This window comes from Acomys russatus, chromosome 10 (genome assembly GCF_903995435.1).
Source record: "Acomys russatus chromosome 10, mAcoRus1.1, whole genome shotgun sequence".
Taxonomy (NCBI): Eukaryota; Metazoa; Chordata; class Mammalia; order Rodentia; family Muridae; genus Acomys; species Acomys russatus.
The window spans coordinates 19570674-19587151 of NC_067146.1; the positions used below are offsets into that span (position 1 = coordinate 19570674).

Sequence of the window (16478 nt, forward strand, 5' to 3'; positions counted from 1 at the left end):
TGGAACTGGGGTTACAGACAGTTGTGAGCTGGCATATGGCTGCTGGGAATTGAACTCGGGTGCTCTGGAAGAGCAGCCAGTGCTCTTAACCACAGAGCCTCTTTCCAGCCCCATTTATAAATCTTAAAAAGGAAAAGAATCCGTGCCACCATTGATGTGAGTCTAAGCAAGTCCAGCCTTGGACACTGCAAGCTCCGTTCATCTGCTTTAGGAGGCAGCCAGGGCTTAACCCCTATTATGTGTGTCCATGATGCTAGAAAATAAAGCACAAGACTAGCATGTGACCTGTCTGTCACCTTCCAGCCACTGGTCTCACTCTTGATTAAGAGCAGTGTGTGCCACCTGCTGTCATTCACCTGTTGAGCATATATGTGCTGCTAGCATGCTCTGCATGAGATCCTGGGAGAAGGCGGTCCAAGCCAGATGGAATTTTGCTCTTTAATATGGTAAAATGTAGGCAGCTAGTGGCCTTCCGAGAGGAGAAGGATTAGGCAGTTGGGCTAATAGAATTTTTAAGGCTTTGTTTTTTTAGGGAAGTTTTAGATTCACAGCCACATCAGGAGGAAGGTACATAGATGTTTCTTGTATCCCCCTCATCAGTAGTTATGAATAGAGCATCTCTAAATAGCACTGGGGAGGCTCTGGGTGTGGCTGGCTTTCCGCATCAGCCCCCTTTCCAAACATCTTCAATTCCTTCCTGCCCCGCCCCTCAAAGGACATAGACTGTTCATTTGGGTCTGTGAAATTAGAGATTTGATGAACTTTATTTTAAAGTTAGCTCTTACCTATTACGTTGAGTTTGGCAGGAGAAGAACATATCTTTTAGTATTAGAGGAGGGTGCTGTGCAGATCACTAGGGTTTTTTGGGGGCGGTGCAGGAGGAGCATCTTGAGTTCTGGTCACATGCAGCCACTGATTTATCAGTAATCTTAGGGCATTGCTTCATCTCTGGATTTTTCTTTTCCTTTTCCTTTTTTTCCCTCTTTAAGGTTAGATGACCATAGATTCTGTCTACGTCTTTCCAGTCAGTAAAGATTAAACCCGGCAGTTGCGATTGTGTAGACACAAACAAGCTAATACTGTTTCCGAATAAACACACCATGTGTCTGACATCCTGAGGTCCAAGAGAAGCTGTTGCTCTGCCATTGGCGCTCTCCTGTTCTTACCGTGCACTTTGTGACTTGCTTCCTAGATTGCGGCATATAGGAGTAAGAGATGAGTCATACTAAGCAGGTGTGGCAGTGCCAGCTGTTGTAAGGTACCACAAAGATATAAAGTCTAAAGTTGAGGAGTGTGCCTTCTTGGAGCTTATCACACAGCCAGTGACTGACATCCAAGCCTGTTGCCAGGGGAAATGCCTGTCTTGAACTATGGATTAAGCAGAAGGAGAAAGGTAGTGGTTGCAGGTCTCTGGGGATTCAGGTAGCTCCAGGAGATGGGTTGCTGGTAGGACACTAAGCTGGCTACATTTCACTTCAACTCCATACTTCCTAGATGTCCTGGCCTTGCCGTCTCCAGAAGGTCTAGGGTTTTGTATTATCCCTGGAGGGCATTGCCCTTTAGGATCGGAAAGGATCCTGAACACATAGTCTTGCAGGCAGGGTGGTGCTCCGGGAGCACCACAACACCTGTAGTCAGCCAGCATGGCAGGTAACTCTCCAGCCTCCCCAAATCACGCTAATCTGAGAGGTCTTTGATTGTGAAAGCTTCCTTAACTTGGTGGGTGGGCATCGGTGTAGCCATTGCGGCTCCAGTGGCATTAGGTCTGGTAGATATTAGTCCTAATGTTTTCGTAGAAGTGCAGTCTTTGGGTAGCAGAAGGTCTGTTGGCTTGTATAGCCATGCTGAGTTACTTCTGCCTCTTTTTTTCCAGGAGCTGCAAAGTTGGTGGTGGCTGTGGCAGTATTTTTACTGACATTCTATGTTATTTCTCAAGTGTTTGAAATTAAAATGGATGCAAGCTTAGGAAATCTATTTGGTAAGTTATATTCCCTACCCACTTTTATAACTTTATCCATTTTGCTGTTTTTTTTTTTCTTTTTTTTTTTTAGTATAAACTTTGTACTTCAAGATTTTGTTTTGCAATGTCATACATGTGTAAAATGCATTTTGACTGTGCATACTCTGTTATGTTCCCTCCCACTCACACTGTCATTGAGTCCACAACCTCCTAGTTTCGTGTCTATTTTTAATTTAATTTAATTAATTAATTTATTTAGCAACATACTCAGTTTAGGCTCACTCACATGAGCATGTGCGTTTAGGGTAGTTTATCAGAGCATGGGCACCTTGCCAGTGCCTATACCACTGAAGAAAATGGCTCCTCTCCCCGCCCCCCCTTCTCCCTCACTCCACCCCAAGTTCCAATGGCTGCTTAGGGAGGGCTGTTATCTCACAATTTGCTCCCCAACCATGATGGGACGCTGCCAGGTCCAATCTCGTGCAGGTGATCACAGTTGATGGGATTTCTTCAGTGCTACAGCCGTGCTATGTCCCAGGACACAGCACTTTCCAGGCCCCGCCATCTTTCCATTCTTTCCCTGAGCATTTAGAGAGGATGGGGCTGGTGGGGTAGGCGTCATGTAGCAGGCTGAGTGCTCAACAGCCATATTCTTACAGCACTTTGACTAGTGAAGAGTTCTTTGAATTAGCTGTCACCTACTGTGGAAGAACTTTGCTATCTCTAAAAATGTTTATTTTGTTATTTTATACATATGGGTATTTTGCCTGCACGCATGTCTGTGCAGCACATACAAGCCTGGTCCCCTTAGAGGCCAGAAGAGGTCATATAGTGCCCTGGACCCTAAGTTCCAGACAGTTGTGAGCGTGTGGGTGCTGGGAACTGAGCCAGGGTTAACTGAAGGTCGGCCCTTCCTCTTAATCACAGAGTCATCTCACCAGCCCCAGAATCCTGCTCTTAACATGGCTGCCCAAAGCCTAAGTTCTCAGCATGGGCCTCACTGCTGCTTTGTCTGTCTAGAAACAAAATTCTTATGTGAGCAAATGTCATTTATTACAATATTCTGAAAGAATATAATGTCTGAGAGTAAAGCTGGTATGAAGCAATCGATGTTCTGTTTGGCCTTTCAAGCATATTTAATGACGTTTGCTGATGAGAATCACTCTTAAGTGCTGTTCACTCTAGAAAACACAACACTAGTTTGCTTAAATTGTTCCTTCCTTTGAGTTGGCTGCCAGAAAATGGACCCCAAACTACTTTGTCTAGGAGTCAGAGAAATGCATTGTAGGTGTTGGTCCTTAATATTTTTCTTTTCTCTTGTGACCTTCATTTTTGCTCATTTACTTAGTATTTTTCTGTTGCAAATGGACCTATATAAGGTACTTTCAAGGCTCGGGACCCATCCCCACGCCTGCGCATGCTAGGCAAATGCCCACCATTGTGCTACATTCTTTTAGGGGGGTGGGGGTTTCTCTGTGTAGCCTTGGCTGTCCTAGACTTGCTTTGTAGACCAGGCTGGCCTCTAACTCACAGCATTCCACTTGCCTCTGTCTCCGAAGCGCTGGGATTAAAGGCGTGCGCCACCACTGCCTGGCCTGTGCTACATTTTAAACTCAGATGTTAACAAAACCCTCAAGTTAATAAAATGGACCCAGTTATATTTAAGCTATTTTAGATAGTTCTATATCTTCTTGACTTTCAGACATTTCTATTCTAGAAGTGTGCCCTGGGTTTCCTATGATACTGCAGGCTGATCCCCCACCTTTCCCTACTCCTCACGTGCTGGGATTACAGCTGTGCACCACCGCAATGCCCACCCTACAATTTCTCTCTCTTCTGAGACATTAGTAGTCAAACCCAGGGCTTTGTGTGTACCATACAAGTGCTAGACCACTGACCTACCGACATCTACTCTTAACACTTAATTCACTTCCTCTTGCATCTGAACACAAGATTCTCCCATACCCCAGCACATAACCTTTTGTGTCAGAATACTCTTCAGAGACTCTTGATGAATCGGTGCCTGGGTTACGGCAGGAGATTCTGCCTTTCCAGGTACTATGAGGCCATGCCTAGTACTTTAACTAGGTACTCTGAGGCCATGCCTAGTACTTTAACTGGGTCCTATGAAGCCATGTCTAGTGTTTTAACTAGAATACTGTCTCTCTTAGTTGCCATTGTAGTGGTTCATATTGCTAGAAACCTTTTTACTGTGTGTGTTTTACCTGTTTGGTTGAGGCACCTTTTAGGGCAGGTATTTTGTTTTAATCTTGTCAACTGCACTGCATTTTCTCTATTAAATGTCATTTATTGGATTTCAGTCTGATTGAACTAATGCAAATATTAATTGTGGGTTTTTTTAAATTTCTTGTTTACAATATGTTAGTTCTTTTGCCCATTTATTTAGCATCCAACTTAATTTAGCAAAGGCCGTCAGATTGAATTCACATAGGTTGGTTTCAGGAAACTGGTTTCTAGTTACTCATAGGGTTAAACTGTAGTGACTTTCCTTTTAATTTTCCTTTGTAAGAATTTTGTAGCTTGAACAGATAATTTTTCCCCTTTTTATTGAAAATAGATTCTTTTCTCATACAATATATCCTGACTACAGTGTCTCCTTCCTCTGCTCCTCGCCGTTCCTCCCTCCCTCGCCTGCCGTCCGATCCACCCACCCCTTCTGTCTCTCAGTAGAAAAGAACAAGTTTCTAAGAAATAGCAACCAAACATTACAAAATAAAATATAGTAAGATAAAGCAAAAACTGTCACACTGGACTTAGACAAGACAAACCAAGAGAAGGAAAAGAGCCCAAGAGAAGTCACACAAATCAGATTCACTCGTGGACCAAGGTCATTTTGACTCAGGCTTTTTTGTTGTTGTTGTTGTTTTGTTGTTTGGCATTTTTAAAGACAGGGTTTCTCTTTGTAGTTCTGGCTGTTCTGGAAGTCTATCACCTAGAATCAGAGGTCTGGCTTCTTCTGTCTCTCAGGTGCTGGGATTAAAGGCATGCACCACTAAACAGCTCAGTGACTCAGGCTTTTTACATCATATTGTTTTAGAAAAATCAAACAGACCTTTCCTGGCAGGAAGGATGAAAAATCTGCCCACAGGTAATACTGGAATTACCAAGATAGGTTGTGATTTAAAAGAATAGAATAAAATTTAAGAGGCAAAAACCAAAGAACTACAACAATTAGGTCTAAACCCCTAAACACAGTATCTTGGCGTAAGGATGGAGGGAGGATGGATGCTGGACATACCTGGCTTAACATACCCAGATTCAGAGCCCAGCACATCCCACTCCCAAACACACACAGCAATTTTTAAAAAGGCTCGAAGCTGAAGGAATTATAAGTCACACTCCATTTGTAACAAGTAGTACCCAGAGACCCCCGCTACTCTTTATTTAATTCTACTCATTTGTAACATTTCAGGAGCTATAACGTGGCACAAGCAGGGCATGTCTTGCACACAGTCTGCCAGCCGGGCTCGTGGCTGTGTCTTTGATGTGTTGTCTAAAAGAAATTAAATATTAGGGTTATTAAGTAGAGTCAGAAGCAAAGCCTGAGGTGAGGAGGGACTGTGGTGTTTCCAGGTTGTGCTTGCGCCTGATACTTTGGCAATACCCTGTATTAATGAAAAACAGTTCGTCTGCTCGCCGCCAGGTTCTCACGTGTTCGTAATTGCACGCCTAGGGGAAATCCTTCAGTTTTGATGGTTGTTGGATAAAAATAACATTCCTTTGTTAACAGTGCTTCAAGAGAGTTCCTTTACCTTCAAACATCTAACACAAGTTCCATGGAGGTATATTTACCCAAAAGCCTAATGACTTATAAACCGACTTCCATGAAATTTTTTTTTTTAATCAAGTAGCAGATACAGGTTTGACATCTGAAGTTAACAAGCAAACTGATTTGACCTTTTTCAATTTTTTTTTACATTTATTTTTTACTGTTTAATGTATATGAGCATTTTGCCTGCATGCACATTTGTGTACCACATTTGCGCTTGGTGCCCAAGGAACTGGTGAATTGAACCCAGGTCCTTTGTTACAATAACAACTGCTCTTAAACTCTCCAGCCCTGCTTTGATCATTTTACAGTCACTTACCCTTTCCTGCTTCTCTGTTCATTACTCCAGGATCCCAAGTTTCTTCTGCTTTAGTCACCACCTAGGTGGTGTCCTAGGATTCTGCCCTCTCTGGATGTCCTTATCAGTTTGCTTATTTTCCTGTTTCTCTCTTACTCCCAGGTCTTGTTTATCTAGCTAGCTTCCATATTGTGCCTCTTATAGGTCGTCAGCGCGTATCCTAAAACATGGTGGTCAGAACCCATGACTGGTACATAAACACATACACACACACTTACATAGTTACATAGGTCTTGAGTGTAGAGAAAATGTTTTGGTTTTTGCTTTTTGAGACAGGATTTCTCTATGTTATCTTGACTATCCTGGACTCGCTTTGTAGACCAGGCTGGCCTCGAACTCACAGCGATCTGCCTACCTCTGCCTCCCGAGTGCTGGGATTTTGATCACTTCCTTGTGTGAATGAAAGCAGAAGCACTTTCAGGGCCAAACCACTCTTCCGTCCCTCTTTTTCATCACCCCGGCAATGGGTCCATTTCTGAGTCTAAGCCCTCTGTTCTTTCCTTAGTTTCTCCGAGTCTGTCTACTTTAAAAACAAAAACAAAACAAAACACCTCTCAAAAACACCTCTCATATTTTCTTCCCCTAGAACTGGCTTTTTTTTTTTTTTTCTTTCCTTTCCTTTTCTTTTTAACCTAGATTCTGTCAGCAGGGGCCATCTCTAGTCAGAGCATTATTCTAAGAGTTCGGCTCCAGGAGTGACTGGTGCTTTTTGTTTACATATTCACCCTTTAGAAGGGGTACATGGGCCTGGGTGCTGCCTGAGATGGTTTTAAGAGCCAGCTCTGGACTGGCAGCATGGCTCAGCAGGTAAAGCTGCTTGTCACCAAGCCCGACTACCTGAGTTCAGTCTCTAGGACCCACATGGTAGAAGGAGAGAGCTGAGTTCTGTAAGTTGTCCTCTGAGATCTCCATGTGTGTCTCTTTGTATGCATGTACTCACACATGCATACACATAAAAAAGTAAGTGTAGTGAAAGATTAAGAATAAACTGAAAAATAAAAACTAGCTCTGCTAATTACAATTATGACCTAAAACAAATACACCAGTTAAAGGCTCTGTCCTTATCTCTGAAATGGTGATGAACTTGTTGGTAACCCATGCAGAAGTACTTACTGGGCCAGCATATAGGAGTGAATTCAACTCCTACTGTTTCCCCACAGCTCATTATCCATAGGTCAGATAACTTGAAATTTAATCAGATGGCACAGGCCAGGGAGACTAGAATTCCTCATTTTAACAGTGTTCCTTCCTAGAAATTTTAACACCTGAGTCTGATGAGACATTCTTTTCTTTAATTAATTAATTATGTCTGGCTTTTTGTTTTCCAAGAGAAGGTCTCTGGGTGTAGCTCTGGCTATTCTGGAACTTGATCTGTAGACTAGGCTGGCCTCAAACTCAGAGGTCTGCCTGTTTCTACCTCCTGAGTGCTGGGATTAAAGGTGCGTGCCACCATTGAGTAAATAATTGTTCCCCCCCCCCCCCTTTGGTTTTACTAAACAAGGTTTCTCTGTGTAGCTTTGGTTGACCTGGACTCACTTTTTAGACCAGGCTGGCTTCAAACTCACAGAGATCCGCCTGCCTCTGCCTCCCCTAGTGCTGGGATTACAGGCGTGTGCCACCACACATGGCTAATTGTTGTTTCTTAATGCATTTATTAATGTGTGTGTGTGCTGCATATGTATTCGTATGTGAGTGTATGTACACATGTGCGTGGCACATGAGTGGAGGTCAGAGGACGACCTGTGCGAGTCAGCTCTTATGAACCCTGAGAATCGCTGGGCTTGGTGTTAGGTCCCCTACCCACTGTGCTATCTCGTCCCTTTTCATTTTAAAGACTGAAGTTGAGAATTCCTAGTCTTCATATTGCTGATTCTTCGCGGGGCTTTATTTTTCTCATTTAAAAAAAGTGAAAGCTTTGAATGAAATCTCTGAAATTATATAAGGAAAGGGAAAGAGTGAGCGGAGGAAGCCCCAGCACTTGAACTTAACCTCTGCTGCTCCTTGCTCCCCTCCCCCATTTCTGTTTTGTTATTGGCTGGTTCACGTCTGTCCTTCCATAGAAACCATCTCTGTGTTTAGGTCCTGGAGCGAGGGAGGCTGTTCTGCTGTGCCCTCTGCATTACTCTTTCGCTGCATTATAGCTGCGTGACTTTAATGGTGTATAATAACATTCTACTGAGTGTTCCGCCAAGTGCCGAAACTGCTCACTTGGTCTCTTCTCTTTAAACAGTTACATGCTCTCTCTCATTTACTTTCTGTTCCATAATTTGAATAGTGGTCTTACAGGAAATTCACTGTTAGCAAAAAATAGTACAGAAATAAAAACCAAGTGACTATTTATAGTTAGACAGCTGGCCAACACTTATCGTACTGTGTACTTATTAGCCAAATCAGGAACCGGCTGTCCACAATACTTTGATGATCTGTGTTAAGATTTCTTGGCCTGGGATCAGACACTGGGAGCTTTACCGAGCACCAAGTGTAATTGTGACGGAGGACATTTGAGACCCACTGTGGTGTTAAGAATTGACCTTTGCCCTTCCTTGAACTGATGAAATAAGACTCAGCAGCAGAATTCATTTGATTATGCCTAGTACACTTCTGTCCTAGAGAAATTAAGATTTCCCCAACACTCGCCCTCCCCTCCTTCATCTACTCCCAACCCCCCCCCCCCCCCCCCCCCCCCCGGCACCAAGACAGTCCTGTGCCTTCTGCGGGACTGCATGGGTGTCCAGCACTGCCCAGCAGCAGGAGCAGCATTTGAATTCACCAATGTGCACCATCAAAAGTCTGTAGACTTTGAAAGGGATCTTTGCAGACTGACTTTCTGGGTAGGATTTACGTTTGCGGTAACTAATTAAACAAAATATAAAGTTTAAAATGTTGTTTCAGGAATAAAACATCACTCCCCGTGATATCAGCTTCTCAGAAATGATATTGCTGTTTATTGTATGTGAGCAGTTACCAAAACACACATTTCCTGGGCTCCTTGGAAGCTTTAATCTGTTTAAAGTCGGTAGTTGCCAGTAGGCCTGTGCTTTCTAATAATGTTAGCTGTTTGTCTCCTTAGCTCGATCAGCGCTGGACTCAGCCACTCGTGGTAAGATCCTCCGCTTGCTGTTTTATAAGTGCTTGATCCTGTGTGTGGCCTTGTGAGAGCTTATATCCAAGCAGTGTGGGCAGTTGTGAACAGACCCAGGAGGAAAGAAGTTGGGTTGGACGGGCTAGTCTCATAGGCTCTTCGTTCTCGGTGGGCGTTGGCATCACTTTTGGGTTTTGGCCCGTGGTGTAAGCACAATGACAGGCGAATAGGGGAGTCCGCTGCAGCCTCTACCCGGGTGGATGGGAGAACCATGCATTTACTGACTAGTCATGACTGGACATGCAAAGGAACAGTTAAAAAGCTTCAGGTGCCCTGAACCATAAAGATAATTTTAAGAATAATTAAGTAACATTAGCCTTGCTTGGCAAGATCCTATGGCTGACCCATTTCTGTCAGTGGTTCGCTGTTTTACCCAGATGGTTTGACTTATGTTCTGGAGCCTTTTTATTTTGGGGGGCTTTGCCTGCTTTCTTTCCTTCCTCGGCTCTTTGATAACCTTAGAGAAAAAAGTTCTGGCAGATTTTAAAAGGTTTTATTATATATTTTATATTTTATTTATTTTATAAATATATAAATTTATAATATATATATAAAATTTTAAAAGCTTTTTTTGAGATAGGGTTTCTCTGTGTAGTCTTGGCTGTCCTGGACTCATGTTGTAGACCAGGCTTACCTCAAACTCACAGAGTTCTGGCTACCTCTGCCTCCCTGAGTTCACCTGCCTCTGTCTCCCTGAGTGCTGGGATTACAGATGTGCACCACCATACTTGACTTTATGGCATTATTTATATTTTTTAAAGTGTGTGTGTGTCTTTCTTTTTTAATTAATTTTTTTATACGTATGATGTTTTGCCTCTATGTATGTTTGTACACCACATGTGTTCCTGGTATCCAAGGAAGCTGGAAGAGGGCATCCGATTCCTTAGAACTAAAGTTACAGATGATTAAGAGGGTGCTGGGAATTGATCCTGGGTCCTCTGGAAAAGCAGCCAGTGCTCCTAATCTCTGAGCTGTCCCTCCAGCCCTCAACTAGGTGTACCTTAATGGTATAAAAATGTATGTATATGCATACATATATCCATACATTTTTGTGTATATGGTTTGAGATCTAAAATAAACTGATTACAAAAATGTATTAATTTGTTTTCTAAAGAGTCTCAAACCTACTTCTATTTTCCCCAAAGCTACAAAGCCTCCCAGGTACAAATGTGGGATCTCAAAAGCGTGCCCAGAGAAGCATTTTGCTTTTAAAATGGCTAGTGGAGCAGCCAATGTGGTGGGACCCAAGATTTGCCTGGAAGACAATGTGTAAGTATTGGATGGCTTGGAACTTGCAGATAAGTCTTATATTGAGTGACAGCTGGTGGGCTTGAGGCTGATGGCGCTTCAGAAATGCTTTTACTAACAGCCTGTAATTTCAGTTAGCACTGCATGAGTTTTCTTCCCCCTGTATATTAAGACAGTGACCAAGAGACCTGAACTTATTTGGCTTTGTGTAAAGATTCAGGTGGCTGTTCCATTTCCTTCATAAATACTAGAAAAAAATTAATTCATTTAAATTCATGAAAATAAAAACATTTCTCCAACCATGGTTGGTGTATTTCAAGTGCCGAATGTCTCCACAGGGCTCTTGACCACAAATCTCATCTAAAAAGCAACTTTGTCAGAGCAAAGTTCTGCTGACAACTTTTCCCAGAGCAATGAATGCTTCACAGTAGCTCTCGTCTTTGATGCTTGGGATGCTGCTCGCTGAGGTGTGGAGTGACCTGGTGGTCATGACAGGCGTGTTGCACGCACACTGCTCAGGGCTGAGCTGAGCGGCTCCTGGGTTGCAGTGTTCCACACAGGATGCTTGTAGTTGCCGTCGTGCCTCGTCAGCTGTCACAGGTTCCTGCCTCTGACATTGCAAACTGTGTTTTTAGTTGCTTTTCATCTGATTGCCTAGAAAGCTAGATACGTGTGCTCACTTAGAGTTCATGTAAACAATGGATATGACATTAGGCTACGTGGACTAAAGAGTAAGATGCCGTATAGTTGAACAGCACAGACCGGGCTGTTTCTCCCTGCTCTCTATGAATTTCAGAGAGAGCTTTAAGTTAATTTTTCAGTGAACTAGGAAAAGGTTGGCCTTGCGGGACAACACTTTGTTGCAAAATTGATGCTCGTTAAATTCTATTCATTTTCTTTCTTTTCCCTCTAAGTGCTAATGGACAGCCACTGTCAACCTTGTGACTTCAGTACCCCAGGTCTGTGTAATGACACAGCCCAGCCCATGGTTTCGGGAGTCTCTAGGTCTTTAGAAAAAGCCCCCTTTGTCTCACTAAAGAGTCCAAGTGTGAGTTTAAATAATAGGATGAAACTTCTTTTGGAATACCTCACGCACAGATAATCTTCTGACTCCTACTCCACCTCTTTGAAGCATGGCTTTTAGTGCAAGGAAGAGGTTAAGCCCTTTTTCCAAAGCTGCTTTTCCAACCGCAGTTACACAGGTCAGAAGACAAATGTTTGCTGGCAGGAGGCCTTAGTATAACTATACCGGGCTTGCAGCCAGCTCCTTTGGTTCTAGCATGGTGGGCATGCCATTTAGGATTTGTGCTGTGTTGTAGACTGTTTGACCAGAAAAAGTTGAGGCTGCCCACCAATCAACTGCATTGCAAGAATCATTCTGCCATTCCCATGAGAAATTAATAATTGATGAAATTTTATAGCTAGGCCTCAGGTCATGAAACTGGTCTCTGCAGAAGAGCTTCGTAATTGGCCAGAGATCTCTAGTGGGGATACTGCAGGGAGCAATTCCTAGTCCGGAGCTTATCCCTGTGTATTTATTTCATATATTGAAAACTTAGGAGGTTTTTAAGCAATGCTAACGTTAAGAGACTGCTTGCCTAGGCATCTGTATGCCTAAGTATTTATTGAGTGCGGTTTCCCCTGCCATGGAATATAGGCCAGTGTCTCTCAGATTTGATACTTAGATGCTGCTCGCTGAGGTGTGAAGTGATCTGGTAGTCATGGCAGGCCTGTTGCACTCACACTGCTCAGGGATGAGCTGAGCCGCTCCTGGGTTGCAGTGTTCCTGTCCTGCCTCGTCAGCTGTCACAGGTTCCCGCCTCTGACATTGCAAACCCTGCTTTTAGTTGCTTTTCACCCAATTGCCCAGAAAACTAGAATGTCATGGAATATGCAGATACCTAAAAAGTAAATGCAAGTAGGTGACAGTCAGCCAGGACACCGGCTGTGCAGGCAGTAGGTGTCCGTGAGACGGAGTCCAGCTCGGGAGTGTAAGTGAGGGGAAGGGGTCTAGCTTTAGACGGAGTGTTGAGTGTCCTGTGAGAACCTAGGGATCAGGAAACAACCAGAGGCAGACCAAAAATTTCTGAACATCCCAGACAGGAGGCGTATGCTCACAGGCCATAAGGAAGGAAAGTTCTAGAAGTGAGTGGGCCCAGGTCACACAGGAACTTCTGAGCGATGCAGGTAAGGGACTGAGATAATTTCCTAAGTGTGCTGAGGAAGTTTCCAGACTCTTACTGTGTTATGATCTCATTTGTGTTGAAAAACTAATTTATAGCTATGTAAATGACTCACGCAGTGGGATAAAGAATAACAGGAAAGCCAGGCTTGGTTGAATCAGCTGCTTGACATGGTGTCTTTACTCAAAAGTTTTGTTTGTTTGTTTGTTTTTTCTGTCCGCCCTACAAAATGAGCAAGTACATAGTAAAAATACGTATATCCATGCACCTGCTCTGAGTACCAGGAACTCACTGTTGAGACGGCTACTCTGGATTTCTATGTCTGGGCAGGGCTCAGTTCGCCCTATTGTATATATGCTATCTGTCACAGCTGTAGAGGTTCCACCCACAGAACCAGAGCTATTGAACAGTTTTAGTGCTCAGGCAAGCTCCCTCTAAGATGCTGAAAGTAGCCAGAGCTGGTGGCAGGTATGTGAAGCAAAACTGTATTCGGAAGGGTATCGTATTTATGGCATTTCTTTTAGGGGTTTTCATTTGTTTGTTTGTTTGCTTGAATGTATGTGGGCCAGAGGCCTCTACAGTCATGAAGAATAATGTAAATATTTTAACCACTGTGACCACTCTTTCTGCGTTTAGTTGTCTCTGGGTTTTGTTTTTGTTTTTTCCCATTGATTGCAGGTTTTCCTGTACTCATATCACAGGAAACTTTCTCAATACACCTAGGAAATAATCTCAAAATTTAATTCTATTTACAACTTGATAGGCTGCTGCCCCCTGGTGGGAAGCCTGTGGCACTGTGCATCTCGCTGTGTTCTGTGATGGACTTAAGTTTATTGGAATTTAGGCCATGCATGTTCCAAGAGAACGTGAAAAGTCACTGGAGTTTGACTATTAAGTGACACATTAGTTGTAACCAGGTCTCTTTGGTACCATCTAATGTGCTTCCCAGGGTCTGGAGCGCATGCTCTGAAGCACCCTCCTCTGACGGAGGCCAGCCAGCTTCTCTGTGGTGAAGCTTGTGTACAGATTTATTAAAAAAAAAAAAAAAAAACTAAAAAGGTACTATTTTTTGCAAAGCAGCATTAAAATTCAAGATTTGACCTTGACATGCTAGCTATGATCCTTTTCAATGAGGCCTTGCAACTTTCAACTCAACCATGTGGAGATGGAAAAAAAAGTATGTCCACACCTATCGAGCCAGCCAGGAGCAGAACGTAGAATCTTCGGATCCATAGTCAGACAACTTATCCATTGAGTCACTGGCCCAGTGCTGACAATAGTTTCTTCATGAAGACTGATCTCCAACTATGCACAGTTTCAACAGGCTTGCTGCCTCAAGTTCCCAACACCTTTCCTCACGCTCCCGCCCCTCTCATCCCAGATAGGATTTCTCTTTGTAGCCCTGGCTGTCCTGGAACTCACTCTGTAGACCAGGCTAGCCTTGAACTCACAAGAGATCCACTTGCCTCTACCTCCTGAGTGCTGGGATTAAAGGCGTGCACCATCACAGCATCACGATTTATGCTCATCTTATGTGTGTGCTGAAGATAGATTCTTTTGTGTAAACGGCTTGGAGATGTAGTTTATATACCTATACTTTACTTGTTTGTAGTGCAAGTCACTGGTTTGTGGTGTGATTTCATCATCTTGTACAATCTCTGCCATGTTATCTTAGGCTTTTTCTGCTCTTCTTCCTTATTTCCATTTGTTTATTTATTTATTCATTCATTCATTCATTCATTTATTCATTTTTCTTCTTCAGCCTCTGCCTTCAGAATGCTGGGATTGCAGGCCCAACTTAGAACATTTTCATACTTCCAAAAGAAAGTGTGTCCTTCAACTTGTCCCTTTTTCATTTTAATTCTATTCTACCTGGTGCGCCTAAGTCCTAAATAACCTTGTTTGCTTTTGTCCATATAAATTGCCTTGTTCTTGATGTCTCACGTAGGTGTGTCATCTGTGGTCTTTGGTAGCTGTCTTCTTCACTTGGTTTAATGTTTTCAGGGTTCACCCATCTTGTAGCTCGGATTTGTTCGTTCTTTTCATGGCTGAGTGCTTTCCTTTATAGATAATACCTCATTTGCTTAGCTCTTCATCGGGTGGACAGGTGTATGAATTATTTCCACTTTCTGACTATCAAGAACAGGGTTCCTGAGACATTTCCATACAGGCTTTGTGTGGATGCGTTTTCATTCTCTGTGCTTGTAGTATCGCAGACTTCTGGTTCAGAGAGCTGTTGGGTTCTTGAGGGAACTCTCAGATTGTTCTCTAAAGTGACCCCCCACCAGTTGTCCTTTGTACCAGTAGTGTGGGTGGTGCTCCTTATGCCTAGAGATTACAGCATCTAGAAGGAGTGAAGTTGTAGCTCATCACGGTCTTGATATGTGTCTCCCTACTTGTTAATAATGTCTTGCGTTTTTTAAAAATTCACCATAGAGAAGTGTCCATTTTGTTTGTTTTTAAAAAATGGCTTGATAATTATCGATATTTCATTTTTTGGTTTTTGCATGATGTCATTCTTACCCTTTTACTTTCTGTTACCTGCATCCTTAATGTTTCAGATTAATTTATTGTCATCATTATGTAGTCTGGCTCTTATTCTGTCTCTATTTGCTATGATTGAACTACTGACAGTTACTGTACTTGCTGGCAGGTGCATCTGTCATTCTAGTCCACCCACCCCACCCCACCCCCGCTGCCGCTATTTTCTATTTTCAGATTGCTTTATTTTGAGTTTTATGATCCTTTTTAAAGTTCTGTCAGAGAGGACAAGTTGGGAAGAGGCGGCAGGATGAGCTGGAATGGTGGTTGGGGAGAGGGACAGTGATGGGATATATGATTAAAATACTTCCTAAACACATACAAAATTATTTGAATTAGTGAAATCCATTGCTATTTATAATATATAGTAATAAAAGCATTTTAAGGAGTTTTTTTTTTAAGTTACTCATTGTTTTTTTAGCATATTCCATAATAGAGACTTTATAGTGATTACTGTCTGTCCTTTGACAGGGAGGTTTTGGAATTAAGATCTAGACTTAAGAAAAAGAGGAGAAAATGTTAATTAGGTAGGTGAGACCGAGATGTACATCATAGCATCATGTATGGTGTTCAGTTATAAGACTGCAACAAGCAGAATGAGGAAGTAACTGGCTAGCACTGAAAACTGATTTGATTTGGAGAGACATTCTCATCACCAAATAAATGAAGCATGAACATCATTTTGGTTTTTATTTACTTTGTCTTAGTAATTTACATAAATGCGAATGTCACTCAATATGTGTTAGAATTATAGTCCCTGGAACTATAGTCCAGTTACAGATAAATCCTGTGGAAACCACTTGACACCTCCTGTGAGAATCAGTTGACTATGAGGAATGTGTAGTAAAATATTATAGATTTCATTTGCAGAATTATGTGCTACACATTCTATCAGGAAGATTTGCAATGTACTACTGTGTGCATGTGCATGCTCACGTGTCTGCACAGTGCCCCTTTTCTAGTAACTGCTGGGGAAGTTGCTAATACTATGAATTCTTTTTTTTTTTTTTTTTTTGGTTTTTCGAGACAGGGTTTCTCTGTGTAGCCTTGGCTGTCCTGGACTCGCTTTATAGACCAGGCTGGCCTCGAACTCACAGCGATCCACCTGCCTCTGCCTCCCGAGTGTGCCACTGTGCCCTCCCTCTCAGTGTCATCTGGCATTGTTAACGGTCTGTAAGCTGTGGTGATGTTGGCTATTTCAGGCAGCCCCCTGCGTGGCTGGAGTGAGATATTAGGAGTACAGCATTCCGAGTGCA

General features: G+C 42.8%; 1 protein-coding gene across 1 annotated transcript in view; it reads left to right on the forward strand.

Annotated features, from left to right (window-relative positions):
- The window catches only part of Fam3c (FAM3 metabolism regulating signaling molecule C), a 46910-nt gene that overhangs the window by 16859 nt on the left and 13573 nt on the right, over positions 1-16478 (forward strand). The window contains exons 4-6 of the mRNA XM_051151871.1: positions 1874-1978; positions 9179-9208; positions 10396-10519. Of these exons, the coding sequence (XP_051007828.1) occupies positions 1874-1978; positions 9179-9208; positions 10396-10519 (259 nt within the window). The remainder of the gene's footprint in view (positions 1-1873; positions 1979-9178; positions 9209-10395; positions 10520-16478) is intronic.